We start from the raw sequence: 20,635 nt of genomic DNA on the forward strand, positions 1-20,635 counted from the left end.
GTTGTTGTGTGGGTTTTTTTGTTTGTTTGTTTTTAATAAACAGATAGATTTCTATGGTCACTGACCAGCAATCAACACCTTTCTCTTCCTTCTTTACAACTTCAACCCTGCAACTGTCAGGCCTGATTATGCTACCACAGTATACGCAGAATATGGTACATACATGTAAGATGGTCATTCAGCAAAATTTTTTCAAGTATTAGTGGTAATTAGCACCTTCTTTAGGAGTTTGATTTTCAGTCAACATACTTGTCTGTTAGAACAGTTTACTATCCACTTATATATGCCATGTCAAATCTTAAAAGCACTATTTCAGCACTTAGACAAAAACTGAATGGAGTAGCAACAGGATTCTCTCCCTCTACCCTACACCAGCAGAGATCATAGGCTTAAAATATTCGTTAAAAGATCTAAGTACCATATTAAGCTCTGATAGCACAAACAGAAGCCAGTTACAGTGCAGTAACAGGCTGTTTTTACACAATTGTCACTCATCTTGCTTTCTAAGGACCATAACACACTTTATGTTGATTTGTAACCAGGGCAAGAGTGCTTCTTTACCACTGTCAGTACAGAAATACTTTCTATAACTCATACTTCCTTAACCTTTCATGCTCAAATGCACCACGTTTGCTAAGCAGTGAAGGAAAATTTCACAATTCTGTTCAGAAGAGCTTATTTTGTCTAGCGTAAAATGGTGCTTAAATAACAGCAAGCTCAGTGACTTTGGCAAAAAAAACATGACTCAGCAGGAGAAGCAGTATTTAGAAGAAAAGCTTACTTTCACACAGTCTTGGTGAACCTAATCAGTTTTGATCAGGTTTGTCAGAGGAATATACACACATTTATTCACATAAATAAGGGAGAACGGGATACGAAGAAAGACACTATGAATATACACAGGGTATATTTCAAAAGTTTCAGCAGAAACTGTCATCTCAAATTGCAGTAAGAAAATATCTGGAGTATAAATATCTGAAATTGGCTGTGTGGCACCAGCTTAGAACTGGTACAATCAGCACAAAGAAGTCGTCTGGCTTCTGCTTTTGCATCTGCATAAGCAGGGGAAAAAAAAAAAAAAAAGAAAAATGCAACTCTTCCAGTCTTATTCTTAGTATCTCCTTAAGCTGCATATTTCAGATACAAATAAAGGCACTCTCATATGTTTTTTTAAAATCTAAAATAATTTTCAAGTTAAACATAAACTGATGGGAAGAAGCATATACTCTAACCAGCCAGGCTTCCTTACTGCTACCATATCACCACTCTCAGAACCACTCAAAAATATCTATACTAGATTGCTTCCTATGTGAGAGAGAATAAATTAGACAAAAAAGCGAATGATATCCTAAGGGTGTCAGAAGGGATGAAACCCTATTATTTTCTACAGAGCAACTCCCACTTGAAGGACTGACCCTCTTCAGCAGCAGGTTGTATGGCCAATAGCCAATTGTATAACCCACACCGAAGTCAACCAGAAGATGGGACACTAAGTTTTCATCAGTCCCTGACATCTTGTCTAAACCCACTGTACAACACGTGCAAGGAGATGAAATGTCTCAATTTCTCCATACATTTCCTCTCCTTGCATAAAGATTGCATCTCCTAACACAAATATGCTGAGTCTTTGCTTCAGCTTGTTTGCAAGATGAGACATACAGTTGATTTTGTTGTTGTCATCATCCATTTAACTACTCTTAAAACCAGTATTTCACACTGCTCTAAAGCTAGATGAGTTCTCAGTAAGTATTCAACACACATGCTGTTAGCAGTCAAAGGTTTTCATGCTAGCATTAGTTCCAACAATTCTCTCTGGAAGAATATTGTTTTTATTTAAAAACAAAGTTTTTAAAAGTCCAGATTTTCTGTAATTGTCCTGAACATGTGCATAAAGTCTCTAAACATCAATATTTAGCATATTCCCTTGGAAAAGGTGAAAGATGCTCCAGTGAACATCAGTAGAAAAGAACCATTCAGCTGTCCAGGACTGCTGCTCCTCCAGGCAGGGAATGTTCCCATCCTGCTCAAATACAGTCACCTTGTCCCACTCTTTAGGTTTGCTCATAGTAGTTAAAATTCAAAGTTCATCGCAAGAAATATTTCCCCAAATTCAAAAACAGTAAGTCTGTCTCCTAAGCTGTTCAGTCCCTCTGTACGGTGTGGGAAGACCTACCCAATATGAAGTCAAACTTGACTACACAGACATTCAAAACACAAGGCGGGGGAAACACGCTTCCGTATTTGAAAGCAGCGTTCATTATAGACACCCAGAAAATGACAGCTGAATCCCAGATACACTCTGATCACATTATCAGCGCTCCTTATATTAAAGGCTAGAGCCCATATTTTATTGTCTGCATAGAATCATAGAATCATTAAGGTTGGAAAAGACCCTTAAGATCATCGAGTCCAACCGTTAACCTAGCACTGCCAAGTTCACCACTAAACCATGTCCTCAAGCACCACGTCCACCCTTCTTTAAAAAACACCTCCAGGGATGGAGACTCAACCACTTCCCCGGGCAGCCTGTTCCAGTGCCTGACTACCCTTTCGGTGAAGAAGTTTTTCCTAATACCCAACCTAAACTTCCCCTGGCGCAGCTTGAGGCCCTTTCCTCTCGTCCTACTGCTTGTTACCTGGGAGAAGAGATTGACCTCCACCTCGCTACAACCTCCTTTCAGGCAGTTGCAGAGAGCAATAAGGTCTCCCCTCAGCCTCCTCTTCTCCAGGCTAAACAACCCCAGCTCCCTCAGCCGCTCCTCATAAGACTTGTGCTCCAGACCCTTCACCTTGCCCTCCTCTGGACACGCTCCAGCACCTCGATGGCCTTCTTGTAGTGAGGGGCCCAAAACTGAACGCAGTACTCGAGGTGCGGCCTCACCAGTGCCGACTACAGGGGCACTATCACCTCCCTGCTCCTGCTGGCCACACTATTCCTGATACAGGCCAGGATGCCATTGGCCTTCTTGGCCACCTGGGCACACTGCTGGCTCATGTTCAGGCGGCTGTCAGCCGACACCCCCAGGTCCTTTTCAGCCAGGCAGCTCTCCAGCCACTCCTCCCCCAGCCTGTAGCGTTGCATGGGGTTGTTGTGACCCAAGTGCAGGACACGGCACTTGGCCTTGTTGAATCTCATACAGTTGGCCCCGGCCCAACGACCCAGCCTCTCCAGGTCCCTCTGTAGGGCCTTCCTACCCTCCAGCAGATCGACACTTCCACCCAACTTGGTGTCATCTGCAAACTTACTGAGGGTGCACTCAATCCCCTCATCCAGATCATCAATAAAGATATTGAACAGGACTGGCCCCAGTACTGAGCCCTGGGGAACACCACTCGTGACCGGCTGCCAGCTGGATTTGACGCCATTCACCACCACTCTCTGGGCTCGGCCGTCCAGCCAGTCTTTTACCCAGCAAAGAGTATGCATGTCTAAGCGATGAGCAGCCAGCTTCTCCAGGAGAATGCTGTGGGAGACAGTGTCAAAGGCCTTACTAAAGTCCAAGTAGACAACATCCACAGCCTTCCCCTCATCCACTAAGCGGGTCACCTTGTCATAGAAGGAGACCAGGTTAGTGAAGCAGGACCTCCCTTTCATAAACCCATCTTCATTTCTCTTTCAAGAAAAGTTTAAATTCTGAAATCAGAGTGGCTGCTTTTGCAGGTATTTAGGGGAAAACCAGGGGCATTTCCCAGGATATTAAGGGAATGCTATATTACAGCCTTCCAAGCAGCGTTTCCTGCCTAGCAGCTGGTCCTCTTTAATAAATCTAAGCATGAGCTAATAATACATTCCTCAAGTAATAGATGCAGCAAAAGCCTCAAACTCTGAAGACATGCTCAAGGCATATAACTCAGTATTAAATAGTAAGAGGCCCCAAGAAACAGTTGTGAAAATGGTTAATTTGTCTTTTCATACTGTAGTGCTGGGAGGGGGAGAGTGAATTATGGCTGTTCGCACCAAGCAGACATCTGTGTCTTCTCAGTCTGCTGTTCTTTTAGCAGAATGAAAGACTGACATTATTCTCTTTTACATGTTGCACATGCATTGCAACTTTATATTGCATATGCTTTGTTGAATTAAGATAATTAACAGACTTTACGAGGGGGTGGCAACTCATCCCCTTTGACTTCTCTAATCCATGCATTAGTTGCAAGTGTTCTACTATTTTTAGAGTAACAATTAATAAATTACCTATATCACCTTCAACTGCTGAAAAAACAATTTAAAGCCTATCTCCACATCGTAAAAACCTTTTAGTAATTAATGCGTTCAGTGAAGAGTACGGTATTATACAATTTATTCTGAAATTGTCATCCCAATATCCTTCTCATATTTCATACTTTAATTAAAAAGGAATCACATATAATATTTATACATATATATATATAAACGATAACAACTTCAGTTATAAAAAGGCCAAAGACATGCTTTAATTTCATTTACAGAATTAAAGAGCCATAACAAAGCCTCTGCTGTTCTACACATTGTAGAGGCATCATCATACAACTACACCTAAACCACTTAACAGATTATTTGCTTGTTGGAGTTACATCTGATATAGCTATCAGTTCTGTTTCTCCAGACTTAAACTGGGTTCCCACGAATGAACATCAACATGCATGATAATTTGCGAAAAGAAAATAAAATACCTCATTATTCAATCACACTTACTTTAAGATTCTGATCAAAACCAATGATCAGAACTGAACTAAAGCTTGACTGGCAGCTGATGAAAGAGTGACATTACAGAATATCTAATTATGTCCTGCGTGTTTTGAAGTAATCTGCCTTAGTTCTGGTGTCAGTAGACATTACAACATTCTAAGAAAGGCTGTGGAAACTCCGATGAATCCAGACAAATGTAAACATAGACTAACAGAGGCAATTTTAAAAGAAAAGTAGATAGCAAAGTGTAATCAACATTGTATGTTGGTTTTGTTTCTTTGGTTGGGTTTTTTTTGCAAGGAAAAGATCAGATGTCCCTAAATTTCACTTGACTATGTGGTTACTATAAGAGTGTCGTGCAGTGTGTGTGTACACACACAGACACACCCCCCCCCGCCCCCCCCCGCAGAACCTGCCACAAACTGGAAACTTCTAATTATCTGGGTGGCTTTTCCTGCTCTTCCCCATCTCCTCCCACAGAAAGATAAACAGCATAATTTCCTGCCCCTCTCTCAGCCTCTTGAAGGAGCTGGAGCATCAATGGTGTTTGCAGGAGGTCAGTACAGAGAATGTCTTGAACTTAAAAGCTGATAGCAGAGAAGACCCAGGACAACTGAAGTTCTGCAAAAATTATTAAGGGATAATTGTGATTAATGACTCCAAGGGATGCAGTTTGTGAAGAAACACAAGATGAGATGTTATCTCCTGAGGTTTCACAGTTGATGAGGTTACTGAAATAAGGGGGACACTTCGCGACTTTCTGAGCTACTGTTTACACAAATGAAGGCACTATTCAACTTATTCACAATCCATGTCTAATTTTCAACGCTCTCTTCACAACCATACCTTTCACTATTTGTTTGCCTTACCTCTCAGACACCAGTTAATACACGTTTGTTTCAGGCAATCTGAAGACACCACGTTCAAATTCACTAAGACTGATAGCCTTATTTCTGTTGATACTCACAGTAACCAAAAGCAAGGGACAATATCGGGATAAACCTTTAACAGACTTAATTTGTATCTGCACTCCAAAAAACAAACCTGAAACACTGATGAGTTTTGGATTACATTTAAGCAATCTCCCTCTCACACCCTGGCCTCCCCCTCTTTTTTTTTTTTTTTAATTCCCCTTCCACTCCAGGATCACCCCAGAACATGAATTATCTGCTTGCACTCAAACACAGAACTAGATAAAGAAAAACAACACAGTTACTGTGACTGTAAGAGCAGGGACATGAGGGAAAGAGAGGGCAAAACCCAGCGATGGCTATTATGGGGCAGGGAGGTAAGTCTGTGATACCACCTAAAAGACAGCCAATGCCTTCAATTTGCTACAGAGGTGACACTGGTGTCACCAGCCAGCCTGTGTGTCGTGTCCCTCCCCTTACTGAGAAGTACACCCATAGACTGACAGCTTCTATTCCCAGGTGAATGGAAGATTTTTTTATTTTTTTTTTCATAGCAGGAGACATCTGTTCAGTCTCCTGCTACAAAAATACCCAAAGAGCAATACTTCCAAAAGAGATCATTTAGATCAGCCCAGAGGTCACTTGACGGACACCGACTTTGTTCATAGACTCTTCTGCTGCATGAACCACTGCAGAACTGAGCTTTGGCACTGGATCACAGATCTGAAAAGAGACCTAGAGCACCGGACCACTTTTTGTCTTCAAGAGACTGGAGCACGGAGCGCTCTCACCCTGTTCACTGTCAGAAATCCACCCTTTTGCAACTGAAGACTCCAGCAGCATCTCTCTGCCTTCTCAGTTACATTCCATCCATCCAAACAAAGTGCACTTCATCAGTTAAAAACCACGCTTTTGAAGCAGATCAGCCAGAAGATTCTCACTCAATGCTAGTTAGACTCCTTTCATACGCCACTTTTGTTCAGTAAATAAAGAAGAGAAGTCACAAAGGTAGAAGTAACCCCAAACAAATCCATCCGATGGTGCGCGGCACCCAGGCAGGCAGACAAGAAGTGTTCCCAGGCCTGTGACAGATGGAGCAGCCCACAGGAGCACCACAGCGATACTGCAACAGAGGCCAACCTGGACAGGCTGAAAGCGGACAAACCTCTAGCAATGCACCACAAGAGCTTTAAGGCTGGGGCCAGGGTGGGAGGGTGGCACACAATCAAAACCAAGTCATGTCCCCAAACAACTCCTCCCCCCAAAACACACAAAAAGCCCACTACAGCATTATGTGTTCTGGGGGAAAAAGCAAGCAAACAAACAAACAAACCCCAACCAAACAACAACATGAGAATTAAACAAGCCAATGTGGTGCAGGCAAGAAGAAGAGAAGCACCAGGAAGTTTCTGTCACTGGAGTACAGGCCAGGATTTGTTAAGAGAAAACTCAAATGACAAACTGACCCGAGTGGTGTGTGGAATTCAAAAAACATTCAACTCTCATGCCCAAGAACGGGAATTTGTCAAGCAACGTATGCTGGCGGCACCACAACTGGCATTTGGTCATTCCGACATGTCAAGTCTGAAAAAACACGACACCGGATGCTGCAATATAAAGTGCCTGAATGATGGAACTATAAGCTCTCTGCCAAAAATAAAATAAAATGATAAATCTATTTTCAGCCTGGGAGCTACTCTGAGTTTACAGAACAGGTTCACCAGCCAAAAAAACATGGCAAAATGACAAAAAACAAGGCAGCAGGGCAAGCATTCTTTTACACGATGGGAATCATGATGGATTAGATTCAAAACAGGAGGAAGCTGGACGCTCAAGTCAATATGCTATGATGAAAATTAAGCTAGAAATACGACTTGGCATGACCAGCATATTTATGAAAAGAAAATAACACAATACGTTTGCAGTAACCCTTCAGTAACCCTAGGGCATCAATTCCTCTGCCCACCTACTAGCATCCATTATGTTCCTAATATATTACACAGCAATATTTCACTTACCAGGAAGAAGAAATAAAGGACATTATGAGAAGGTGCTCTAATAGAGTTTAAATCAAGGAAGGAATTCTAAATAAGCTTTCTGAGCTTGAAGCTACATTATAGTATCAGATTAATCTACACACCAATTTAAAACACAGCTTGCCGTAATACTTGTTTAAAGGCATACGCTCTTCCACTCTTGTTTTTAAGACCAACTTAATAAAAAGTTTTAAAAGATGACAGTCTGTTCATGCAAGGTACTTCATTTCCCCAACTTCTGACTCAGAGAAAAAAAATCATGGTAACAAAAGAATGACACAAAGCACAGTGACAAGAAAAGAAAGGAAACACTTAAGTATGGGGACAAACGGTCATTCTCAGGGATTTAGACACCTAACTGATCAAGTCTAACTTGCCAGAAAGAATATCCTTCTTTCTCAAACACAGTGTGGAAGAAAGGCCATTTCAAGAATGCTTCCATTCCACTGCTGAGTAGCCATCTAAACTACACCACCATCCTCCCCATTCTCTCCAGTCTCAGTCGTCCAGAGGCAGGAGAGAGGGAGAGAAACCAGGTGGCAGGAGGACATGGGATCCAAACTCAGCAACAGACACACATTACTGCCTAGTGGGGACGCAGCTTATACTTTGTCATGACAAAGCTTCCTCTTCACACAGAGCAGCGCATAGGAAAAGAGGAGGAAGAGGTCAAAACAACAAGACACACGGAGCTGATCTAAAGATCACTGCTGCCAAAGGATGGAGGAGAAAACACCTCTAAGACATTCATTCCTTCCCACAGCCAAGTGCTCCGAAAAGACTGAAACTTGCCTAAGCCTTCACTAGCAATTCAAATTACTAACTTGGCAGAAAACAAGCAAGTTGGAATTAGCAAGTTGCCTTAGCTCACCACGTGGTCAGACAAAACCAGAACACAGGCAAAGAAAAGGACACAACAGAGGTTAGGAACAGGAACTCCACGTTCAGTGGAGTTCGAACGCTAGAAAGTTGTTAGGACAACTCAAATGTGATATGGTCACCTTACACTCCCAAGTGCTGAGGTACAAGCTTAAAAATATCCAGCTACCACTTCAGCCTAACCTATGGAAGGAGGACAGGTGTCTTCATCCCATTCTTTCTGTGCTTCATGCTTCCTATATGGTACAGTACAAGCATTGAGGCATTGGGGGTTTTTTGTTTGTTTTGTTGTTTTTTGTTTTGTTTTTTGTTTTTTTTTTTTTAAATTCAGATTGCTCTTTCTGCCTATCCTGCACACCTCTCCCAGTACATTTTGATGATTACCATTGTTTAGGACAGCAGAATACTAAGCACAAGCGTTCTCATACAGCGCCCTTCATCCAAGTCACTTACCCCCTCCTCCACTGTTCCATCACAACATAAGCTCCCTTCATTCTTTCTCTTACTTTAAGAAAAGACTTAAAATTCATGCCTCCAAAACAAAAAACCACCACTCTACCACTTCCCCACTGGTATGCAACTGCATCATGGAAATTCACAAATTGTTTCCAAGCTACATAAAAATTCCTACCTCTGCAAGTGCATCCTGAGGCCAATACCTATCTGCACAAGCAATCAATGCATTATCCAAACCAGATAGCCACAACTTAAAAATAGCAAGCAGTCCCAGAGTACCAGCCTCAAATCATGCTTGGTTGTCAAAAGAGCCTTTAACACAGATTTAATGCTCACTCTTTAACTCGGGCTACGTCCCTTTAGCTACCAGTTGCCAAAGGTTTATTTGGAGCTGCTCTGTTTTTACCTTAGTTTGGGCTGTACTGCTGTAGCAACTATCCTTAGAGTGAAAGGAACAAAAATTATCACAAACAACATACACAAGTAAAATAAGAAAAAATATTTGCTCGTTAGAGTTTTATAGTATCTGGTATGCATAGTACTTACTTGGTGCATTCTTCTAAAGACTGTACAAGCATTTGCTGGAAAGAACTTATTTCTTCCAGGTTTCCCATTAAGTATGAAGTATTTGCCGAGTTTAACCTGGAGTAAAAATAAATAAAAGGTTTGCAGTTATTGACTAATCATGCTTTAATAAAACCCACAACCTTAACTGAAAATGCCTACTGGTTCTTAGCTCAAGGACCAGACTGTTTCAGTCAGCAAGCAAACTGAATAAAAGCAAGCCCTGCCTCAAAAATCTCACAGTCCACACAAGAAAGTACACATTGACATTGAAATTTCAACCATGTAAACCCTCCCCAATACAAGAGAGATCGCAAGCTTAATTTAAAAACAAACCAAAACAAACTCACATACTTTTCACTGGCTTGTAATGGTCGCAGGTAGTTTGAAAGCATTGTTTGTAGCTCCTTAGCATATTCGTTTTCTGTTTCTAATATATTTTGTAGCACCTACAATAAATGACAGTTGCTAATTGGTATTTTTTAAGAGATACTTCAAAATGTTCAAATCAATACCAGTTTTAAAGCATACTAAAATTTACTTAGCACTAGGAAAATTTAAATGAGTGTTCCTACATTAAAAATTTAAGTATCAGCAAGAAAACACTGAATACATTGAATACATCTATGAAATTCACAGGAAAAAACCCACCACACACACACGATGAGCCATCCTTTAGCCATATACAAAAGAATTGATAAACTAACAGGAATTTCGCTCCATTTAAAACTTTCACTGTAAAATTTGAGAGCTACACAGAGCGTTCTTCCAAAGCTAGGGGTAATTATTCCTCTTATGTACTTCAGAACAGTCAAAGATCATCAGAGGTTGGTAAAGCACAATAGAAGTCCTAAGAGAAATGAACAATTAGTGTCGTTTTCTTGGTCTCGATTACAACACATTACAACTAATCTTGCTCGCAAAGTGTTTACTTATTCAGATGCGCTGCTCTATCTAGAAGGTCTGAATATTAACAGGTTTATAAATATCAAGTAATTGACAACTTTACTTTGCGATGTGATTAGCATTATTGCATTCTTTTTAAGGGGGGCTGCCTAATTTTCCACTGGGAGTGCAATAATACACACTACCATGGGAAAATTACAACAGATTGTGATGCAAAGTCAGGAATTTAAAAAATACAGCGCACACTTGTTTTTTGGCTGCATGTAAGTCAAACAACTGAAATACTCCCAAATATGTACAAGAAAGCATTTTACTGGGCCATCTCCTGTGAGTCTGCTTTAGGATATCCTCCAATACAGCCACACCAAGTTCTACTGTGCTTCTATAGCAGGTGAATTATTTTTTGCCTCCAAAAAGTTGATAATTTAGCAAGAGAATCATCAGAATTAAATGCAGTTCAATGAACACAACTGAGCTTTGAAAACTTTCTGCTATTCACTGGTCATAAGCCACACCACAAACCTTCTCATTTTGGTACATGCCATATTTGTCAAGCCTACAGTAATATCTCATTTCAGCATTTATAGTAACTACTGTAATTGAGTGCATTATTCGCTGTTGTAGTCAATACTCTTTCTTAGAAAATAAAAAAAGCCATTCATTCCTAAATGCAAACCTGATGAAATAACTTTAAATAGTTCAGTATGTCAATGAAGAATTCACTGTTCCTTTCATTGGTGTCATTGATTCTGCTTACTCCTTGAATGCTTCTATTCATTTGGAGGGAGAGACCACTTTTGAGTTCATTCTTTTGTTGGAAATCTGAATCCTGAACTGAAGATTAAAATGTCTCCATTCTCTGCTAAACACTATGACAGAAGAATGTCACGGGGAAAGTTATGGCTACTAACTATGAAACTAGAGCATAAAGTACAACATGGGCACACAAATTTTAAAAAAGCTAAGGTTTTTTTGACCACTTAGACCAGAAAAGAAAAAAAAAAATTCCACTGATCATAGCACTAATTAAACCCCACATTCTCTTACAGACATATAAAACAAAGTCAGTCCGTTGTTAAAATGGAAATGTAAAAGTACTGAGGATCCACGAGGTTCAAAACTAAATGCAAGACCAATCTTTTCCAATATGGCTTTTCCGACAAAAAAAAACCCAAAAAACAAACCAAACTCCTAGCCTAAAGTCATTACACAGCCATTAGTGAGGAAAAGGAGACCGAAAGCCAAGGACAAAAACACAGTGTCCTGATGAAGCACTGAACAGCACTAAAAGACATTCCAAGATAAAAATCAACAAATTCGCTAGAGATCTTTAAAGGCTGCACCACTGCTCCACTTTCTCAAAGAGTATTTCCATTCTTTGCTATAAACAGCTGTCTGAAAAGCTTGAAGTAAAAGTAGTTTCATGTTGGACACAACTCCATTATTTTCCTGTGCTGGTTTGGATTTTTATTTAAGGATTTTCTTTGGAATATGGAGAATATGCGATTGGAGGAAAAAGACTTAAAGGAAGAAAAAGAAAAGGGAATGCTTAAAAACTAGAATTAGCAGCCTGATAAATTACTGGAAAAAGGAAAATAAATGCAACTGTAAATAAAGCTATGCTACAAAACCTATGCAGAGTACTAGATACACTTATACTGCTTTATATTATTCTAGTAGTTCACAGTGTTACACAATACTTTAGATATACACAGTTGTAAACACTTCCCAAAACACATTAAATCTCTTTTTTTTTTTCTTACAAGTACAGTTTCCACTGCATGCAACATTCTTTTACTTTTAATATCTTTTAAAAAGAATAATCTTGCTTACATAGCTCTAACACACCAGTTCTGTGAAATCTCGCATCCTTCCAGCTTGACTTACCTACCTCACGGAGAAGCTATGAGGATTAAATGCTTGGACTGTGCTTTGAAGCGGTAAGTAGTCAGTATTGCAACTCAGTATTTTGGCACCAGAGCACCCTTACATTCCTCACATCCACATCTCACCCGCATGCTCTAATAATCACCTTTCTTCCCTTTCCTGCTTTCTGTGCGTTCTGGCTGCTGCAAGACCCCATGAGACCTCGAAGACCTTGCTTCCACAGCTCCACCACAACATTTGCACAGATAAGACTGGGTACCAAAAGAGCAGCATTGAAGTGGCAGCTTTTACAATCCGTAACACTGATGAATGGCAGGCACAGACAACTGAGCTTATACAACACAAGCTCTCTCAATCACACGGCATGGAAAATTCAAGCATGGTTAACAATTCTGTCACACAAAACCCCAGCCATCTCCCTAAGGCAAAAACCACCACCCAAAAACCAGATTTTAAGTGACCGACATGAAGCTGATCACCTTCCAGATCAGAGGAAGAAAAGGCAGATTTCACAGCTACACTTGGGCATGATCCTGTAGCACATTCCCATTTTATGGGAGTAGTATGGCATACAACTGAAATACCACGTACTTCAGCAAAATGGTGATCAATGCCTAATTTTCCTGGATCACGAGAATCTGAGAGATGAACCCCTTAAAACAGGCCCTTGAGAGGGGCAATGTAAAGCACCACACAAGTATACCATATCTCAAGGGTCCTTAAAAACTTTTATTAACTTCAGTAAACACAAACTCTTGACCCAACTTCAGAAGTGTGGCCTCAAAAGGAGTGCTTATTTTCCATCACTTCTCAAACACTTAAACGAAAAATGAGGTCATCCAAATACTCATACTATGGAGAAAGTTGCCCATATCTTTACGGGCTTTTAGAACAGCTACTCAATCTCAAGACAATTGTCCTGTAAGCAGAGATAACCTAATTTTATTTTGGACACAAAGTTTTAAATTCTCAAGGGATTAACAAGTAAAAATAAAACTCAGAGTAGCTCCTGTTCTGTCTTCAGGAAATAACCTGCAATAATATGCCCACTTCTTCAGTAACAGGTTACTAAATTACTTCTACATGAAAAAAAACTTCATGCTTGATCACAAGTCTGGTTCATATTACACACTGCTGTAGACTTGTACCATTTTATGAAGGACAAGACCTTGTAGCACTAGTCATTCTCTACTAACCTGCATTCCCGAGCCAGGCAAAATGTAAGCATAAACGAAATTTGCTGTCTTCTCAGCAACACCTAGCGCAAGGTGCAGCTAATAAAGCACAGCGAGACTAGAAGGTATGCGATTTGTGTTATGAACTTCAGATGGAGCTCTGTGAATCCATAAAAATAAATACGACCTTTACAAGAAGGTGAAGAACAAAAGAGGTGAAAGCAGTCTCCTCTTTACATTAAGCACCCTTCCCTTAGCCTGTCCTAGCCCTTCTCCCAGAAAGGGAGACGAGCAGAGCCTCTCCTACCGCTTTCTGAACTTCCTCTGAACTGCCTTTTGATTTTGTCCTCAGTCTGACGAATGTACCCACAAAAATGTACTGCACAAATCCTTCCCTAGGAAAAACAGCAATAAATAATCATGAGGTTTACAGAGTCTCAGCACGTACCTGTAAGGTGGAAGATAGCCACAATTTAAAAACAGCACACAGTGCTTGAGCACCAGCCTCAAATCATGCTTGGTTGTCAAAAGAGCCTTTAACACAGATTTAATGCTTACTTTAACTTGGGCTATGTCCTTTTAGCTACTAGTTGCCAAAGGTTTATTTGGAGCTGTTCTGGTTTTACCTTAGCATGGGCTCAATTTTATTATCAGTGCAGACCAATGATAAGACTTCAGGCACAGGGAAGTCCCGTGTCTGCAGCTTATGTATAAAGACAGAACAAAAACTCAACTCACAGGCTAAACTGCTTTCACTTCAGTGAATGGGTTTGCTGTGTATCTTACCTACATGTAAAAATCATTACATATTTAATAATTACTAAAAATAATTATTTTATAGTTATATTGCCATTGGAAGCACTCAGTATTTTTCAAGAAAACCTAGATGCTAGTTAGCTTAATTTAGGTTTTAAAGCATAGCAGTAAAGTCATACTTCTCTGAAACAAAGTGCATGCTGCAGCACAGCCTCTCATTTTTTAAGCTTACCATTTTATTCTTTTTGTTTAAAAAAAAAAAGTAGAGGTGTTTTTTCCACAGTGTGGCAAAATGTGAAAACAAGACAATTATCCAATTCACTGCAGACAGATTTAAGAGCAGCACTCTAGGGCCAGTGCTCTAATTTACTATATATGTTACTATGAAGTGGTCATTTCCCACCCCCTGCATTGTATCATCAACAGTTAATAAATAGCTAGCAGTGAAGACAGTGGGAATCTTATCACATCAGTTCAGTGCACCAAGAAGTTCCACCTGAGCAAGATAGAAAATAACCTAGTTCCAAGAGTAGGTATAATGGTCACCGATTTCACTTCTTTTTTTTTTAATTAAACAACTTTAAAAGCCAGCTATGGCTATCTGTTTCCCAAAGCGTACAGTAGCTTCAGTCTCCATGATTATGATAATAGGTTATCCAGGGAACAATTATAAAAAGCACACAAGCCAAAGGTGATATTTCAAAATTGTATGGCCTTTCATAACTTAGCTGCCTTAACTATGGTTTTACGCAAATTCAAACATTTACTTCCTATTATTTTCACTGAAGTACACTATCACCCCCCGAAATGGCCTGTATTACTCTTACAGAGTAAAACATGCAACCACAAGATTCAATTCATTTCGGACACAGTCAAACTGGAGTTTTACTTAAGCCCTAATTAAACAGCTGCAACTCTTACTTTTCATCATATTAAGATCTATCAGGGAAATAATAATATAAGATTATATATGAGGCATGTATTTACCACTGACTTTAAAAAAAAAAAAAAAACCCCAAACAACAAAACAAAACCAAAACAAAGATAAAGGACTGGTGTTCAAGAGAACTGCCAATTTATTTTGATTAAAAATTCAACATAGATCAAGATTAAACTTAAGTAAGAGTAGTCTTCTGCCTACTGAAGGAACTAAATCTTCTCTTTGCTGCATTCACTTCAGTTTACTTGTATTGAAAAACATCGGTTTTAACATCAAAACAACAATAGAGAAGATATATTTGCTACTACACACTACAGCAACTTTGAAAAAAAAATACTATAAAGAGATACAGTGAAAAACAAAAGTGAAAAGGAAAACTATCCAATGTTTTGTTGCTGGACATACCACAGTAAGATCATTACTTCCTGCAGTTTGAAGGAGGGTGTGCCTGCACAGGTGCTTTCCACTGTGACTAGCAGGTGTGGGATACAACAGCCAAATCACAGCCCTCCCTTTACTGTGGAATTATGGCTACTGGACCGAGGCACCAGGCAAGCCAGGGGGAGAAGCAGGAGGTTGCTTCATTGTTTTCAGTTAGGGGACTATAAAAAACTGCTCTCTTCTTCCAGGTGGCTGGTGTTATTCATGCCACAACCGCAGAAGATGAAAGCATAAAAGGATGCTTTATGATCCCTGCTAAAAACTGACAAATAAAATTACAAACAATGACAGCTGCTTCAAAGAAAAGGGTAAGAAACCTTGTGTTTTGGTTTTACACCAGCAGGGAGCAGTGGTTAACAGAAACAGTAAGATGCTTATTGCTTCCCAGTCTGTCTAGTGTTAGCAAATAAAGGATTCTCAAAATGGTTACAACAACACATTTAAAGATAGAGTTTGGTATGTTTCTTACATGCATCTACTAAAGAGGTCTGACTAGGTTAAGAATTGCTACGCATGTGTTAAAGGCTGACTCTGGCTATACCGCTTTTGCTGTGACATCTATCCATCAGTGTAAGGGAGAGGTTCCTGAAGTTAATAATTGAGTTAATTTATAAGCATGAATACAAAGGAGGCAAATTCATTCAAAATGTTCAATCTCTTGTTCAACAAACAGGACAAAAATATTCTTAATCATTTTAACACAGCACAATTTCATTAATTCATCGAGATTGGGGAAGACTGATTGCATACTTGGGGGATGGGAGAGAAAAGGGAAATTAACAACTAGCAAAGCAAATAAAACGAGCATAATATATTATTCACTTACTTCAGACTATAATTTTGCATCATGCTTAAGAATCCATATGTGTGATCTTCTATTAAAGTAATAATGATCTTGTTTATATGAGAATTCACTAAAACCCCTATCTAGTTTTGGCACTAAGGGTCTGACAAGACTGCCAAATTTTTTGTGCAGATAAGAGCATTTAGTTAAATGACATTCTACTGTGTATAACAGCTCACATGGAGGAAAAAGGATCACTCACCACATTGTAATAGCTTTTGTTAATTGCAGATGTATCAAAGCCTTTAGGTGGACTCTTCAATGTACCTGATTTGGGGGAGACCGGTTTTTCTGAAATGTAAGACATTTTTGTGTCAACGGGGTGCAATTTCATAGCTCAACACTAGAGGTCAAACAAACTGCTTTAAAATATTTATCATAAGATATAGTGAAAATAGTGCTTCACTGAGAAACGTACATAATTGTGCTTGAAATTAAAGAATCAAAATGGTTCACATGTGCACAATGAATGAAACTCTAGCCTCAATGAAGGCAGGTAGGAAAACTCCCATTCTTTTTCCTGGAACCAGAAAGTCAGTTAATAAGGTTAGCTTTTCCAATATTATTTAAAACAAACAAACAAACAACTTTGTCACAGACTGCAATTAAAAACAAACAAACAAAAAAACCCCCCACACAACAGCCATTTCCAAACACTACATGCACTTTCAAACAAAAGTAGTATTAAGTTTTAACATCAATTTAATGAACTTGGTAAAAGCAAGAGACCAATCAAAGGCTGAACATACCAGAGGTGGAATGTTACACTCAGTCTGGTTGAAACAGAGAATCAAAACACCATACAAGTACTGAAGTGACTTACCAAATGCCTATCCCAGAAAATCATATTTTAAAACAAATTATATTTTACTGTTAATGAAGTAAAAAATAAAAGTGCTTATGCACTTGAGAACAGAGTCCATCGTAGCAATAAACGCAATCCTTCCTATAATCCCATAGTGAATCTACCCCTCAGTAACGCATGCTCTTCCTGGAAGGACAACGTAAGTCTGCAAGATCAAAACAGTCCTGAGTGCTATCTGAGTGCTGACTCCCAGAAGGGAAAGGCACAGAAAACACACTCCTAAAGCCTCCCCTCCCACCTCTATCATTCCTCTAAGTCAATCACAGAGGAGCAAAGATGAGGGGAGAAACATCAAAAGCATCATGCTGCATGATGGAGAAACAGAGGTAAGATTTACAGCGTCTCTTTTGGACCCCTCACACTTGACTTCGCACACAACCAACTGAGAATGCTTGTGAGACTGTATTTATCAGGACATTGTGGTGTTTTGGTTTGATTTTTTTAAATAAACAGGCTTGTCTAATATGCAAACTTCAAATAAGCATTTGAGTAATTTGCATCCAAACAATAAAATGGCAGACTGTCAGAAAAAAAACAAACCAAAACAAAAAAAAGCATCATCAAAACATACCTACTGAAAGTTTTACCTTTATTTTAAAAGCAAGCTCCTGTTTCAAATGCACTTTAATAAAGTTATATGAATAATTTAACTCTAGTTTACCTGATACCTCCGGCCACTAAGAATAAATTATGCAAGTCTCAAATACAGACCTGCCTTTCCAGGAGAAGCCCAGCCAGCCAAACTAAGGGCCAGCTACGGGAAATTCCCATGGACAGTAAAGCTGACCAGGGAAACACCACCATAAGCAGAGCAGCCCATGTGGTACCAGCCTCTGCTGGACTGTATCCTGGGTAATTTACTGCTTCTTCAGGCTGCCCAGTTGCAGCCTCAGGGATGTTGCAATCGCAGGCGAGCTGACTACAGATGCAGGCCACCCTTTCGTCTCCAGCGCCAGGAGCACTAGGCAGGCTGGCTGGACCCGAGGCTTTAGCCAGCAGCCCCTAAGGAGCAGCTCAGGCCCCAAGAGCAGACACGTGGTATCTTTGAGGGGATTTTCTCTGTATTGCACTGGAACTCTCCTCAAAGAAGCTACTCTAAAAATAAAATATGGTCTTAAAACTGCCAAACACGGGCAAAACATTTCTCCTTACCATGTTCAGAGATGACAGTAAAATCCTTTTAGTTAATATCCCCCGCCCGCCTCCTCAAGTCAGCTATAAGCCCGCAGACAGCACAAAACCCGTTAGCCCCAGCAGTTATTCAGCTGGGAACACTGATGCTCTCAGCCACCGGCCCTGCAGTACATACGTGATCTGCTATACAGCCAAGGAATTCCAAGTGACAGGGCTCCTCCCATCCCCTTAAAACAAAACCATAAACCCAAGCAGATTTGTCATTAAACACTCAATGTGAAAGAATCACCTGAAGTCATGTTGTACGTACAGCTACTCATTTATGTATTACGCTACTCATTCATGGGACAATTACAACTTGTTTCTTTGTACTGAATGATGAAAATGATGCAGTTTACACACACTTGGTAATTTGCTTTCATTCTCTGTGGAAGCTCTTGACTTATCCTAAAATTTAGTGACTTTCAGGTTCACTAAATACCTAAAGTATTTAGTACCTAAAATTAATCCCATGCCAAAAAGCATGAAAGGAGAAACCAGAGTCATTTAAGGAAAATGTAAACGCTTGATATTGAATTTTATTATAATACAGATGTCTGACCCTTGTTTATCTGGGAAAAGTTGGCTAGTCATAGAAACCTAGCTCATCTTCCAGCTACTTTGTTATCTTGAAGGGTGTAAAAACACATCTCTTCCCCTAACTTTTTCTTTTCCCTAAGCTGCTGAAGAAAGTGGCAGATTTTTTGCTGAAATATATAGAGTCATTTATATTACCAGCTGTTCAGCTGATTCAGTTATCCAGAGAGACACGATCAAATTCAGATTTAAAAACAGGACACAAAAAAGAATCACACATTCAAATAATTTTGTCTGAACAGCCATAATCAACATTCAGCTTTTAAAATGCAAAGGCCATTTCTACTGTAGAAACACAGAATTAGACAGAGCAAATCAGTCCAGCTGTCTATCACGTCTGGTATTCTGCCTCCAAGCACTGCCTTGCTTCATAAGGAGGAATAAGAAACAGTCTTGTTGCAATTAGCTTATTGCACAATGCATTACACAGAAGAAAATCCTGATCTTGCACATAAGAAATCTCTTTCTTAGCATAAACAAAGATAAGTGTTATTTATTATTATCCTTCATGAAAGATCATTAGAGTACTTTTGCAAACATATAGCATAATTCATTAAACATTTCAAGCAGGTGTCACCCCAATTCAGCATACTGGGAACACATAAAGGACTTTTAGGTCCATTGGTCTATGAAGTCCATAGGTTTTGAAAACAGCAAAACCCTAGCAACCTTGCCCACTCCAACATATAAGCTCTGTTTCTCAAAGCACTGGAAAAGAGCAACCTGAGCCAGACACCAAGTTTTCCCATATGGAAGATTCTTCCCTTCTCCCTACTTTTCTCCCAGTCCCAACGTAAGTCTGTTACATTAACACTGAAAACACAGTGAAAACATGTACAGCACACCATCAAATCCAAAGGAAACAAGCATCTGCTCAAGTACGGGAAGAGACCATATTCAGCTGATGACTGAAACCAAGATGTAAGTTACCGCTATCAGTTTCTTTCCTGACCAAAGCATTACATTCAGTTGCACCCAGCTACACTTGGCAATGCTTTGAAGTGGCTAGTGATTAAGCAGATAGAATTCACTTAACAGATCATCTCTGGGTGGAGAGGGAAGTTGGCACAGGCTTCTTAACATTATTCTTCCAGCAAATAATTATTCTCAGTAGAACCCAAAACAACTCAGAGTAGCTGCTTCTGTAACCTTTCCCTAAGCAGTACATAAGATGCCACGAACTGTCCAAAACTGTCTTATCCTTTACAAAAATCTACCTAAGTGACTGTAAAAGAACAATTTACCCAATCCTTCCCAATGTTTTGTTTCATTCTATTTTCATTAATATGCAAGTATTTCTTTTACTCGCCTTGAAATTACTTATTCTCACATGCCCTCCTATCTCTCTTCTGTCATGTCTCCAGTTTATGTCATATTCGTTTTCACGCAACAGTCTACTTCATGCTACTCCACAAAGCACTCCTTCAGGAAATACTTCACTAAAGCATTTCAACTGCACTGCAAAATCAGCACCATGTGTTCCTATTACTAGGCTACGGCGTGTGTAACCTAGATGCAAAGATCTGATCCAGGCTATTC

The 20,635-nt window shown here is 39.7% G+C and overlaps 1 protein-coding gene across 3 annotated transcripts in view; it reads right to left on the bottom strand.

Annotated features, from left to right (window-relative positions):
* The window catches only part of ARHGEF7 (Rho guanine nucleotide exchange factor 7), a 126,582-nt gene that overhangs the window by 42,675 nt on the left and 63,272 nt on the right, over positions 1-20,635 (bottom strand). For all 3 annotated transcript variants that reach the window (XM_087757886.1, XM_087757887.1, XM_087757888.1), the window contains exons 6-8: positions 16,664-16,752; positions 9,867-9,961; positions 9,495-9,590 (exon numbers count right to left, since the gene is read on the bottom strand). In XM_087757886.1, the coding sequence (XP_087614012.1) occupies positions 9,495-9,590; positions 9,867-9,961; positions 16,664-16,752 (280 nt within the window). The remainder of the gene's footprint in view (positions 1-9,494; positions 9,591-9,866; positions 9,962-16,663; positions 16,753-20,635) is intronic.

The sequence above is a fragment of the Nipponia nippon genome, unplaced genomic scaffold (assembly GCF_047370975.1).
Source record: "Nipponia nippon isolate SJK-2023a ecotype South Korea unplaced genomic scaffold, ASM4737097v1 scaffold_2, whole genome shotgun sequence".
NCBI classification, from domain to species: domain Eukaryota; kingdom Metazoa; phylum Chordata; class Aves; order Pelecaniformes; family Threskiornithidae; genus Nipponia; species Nipponia nippon.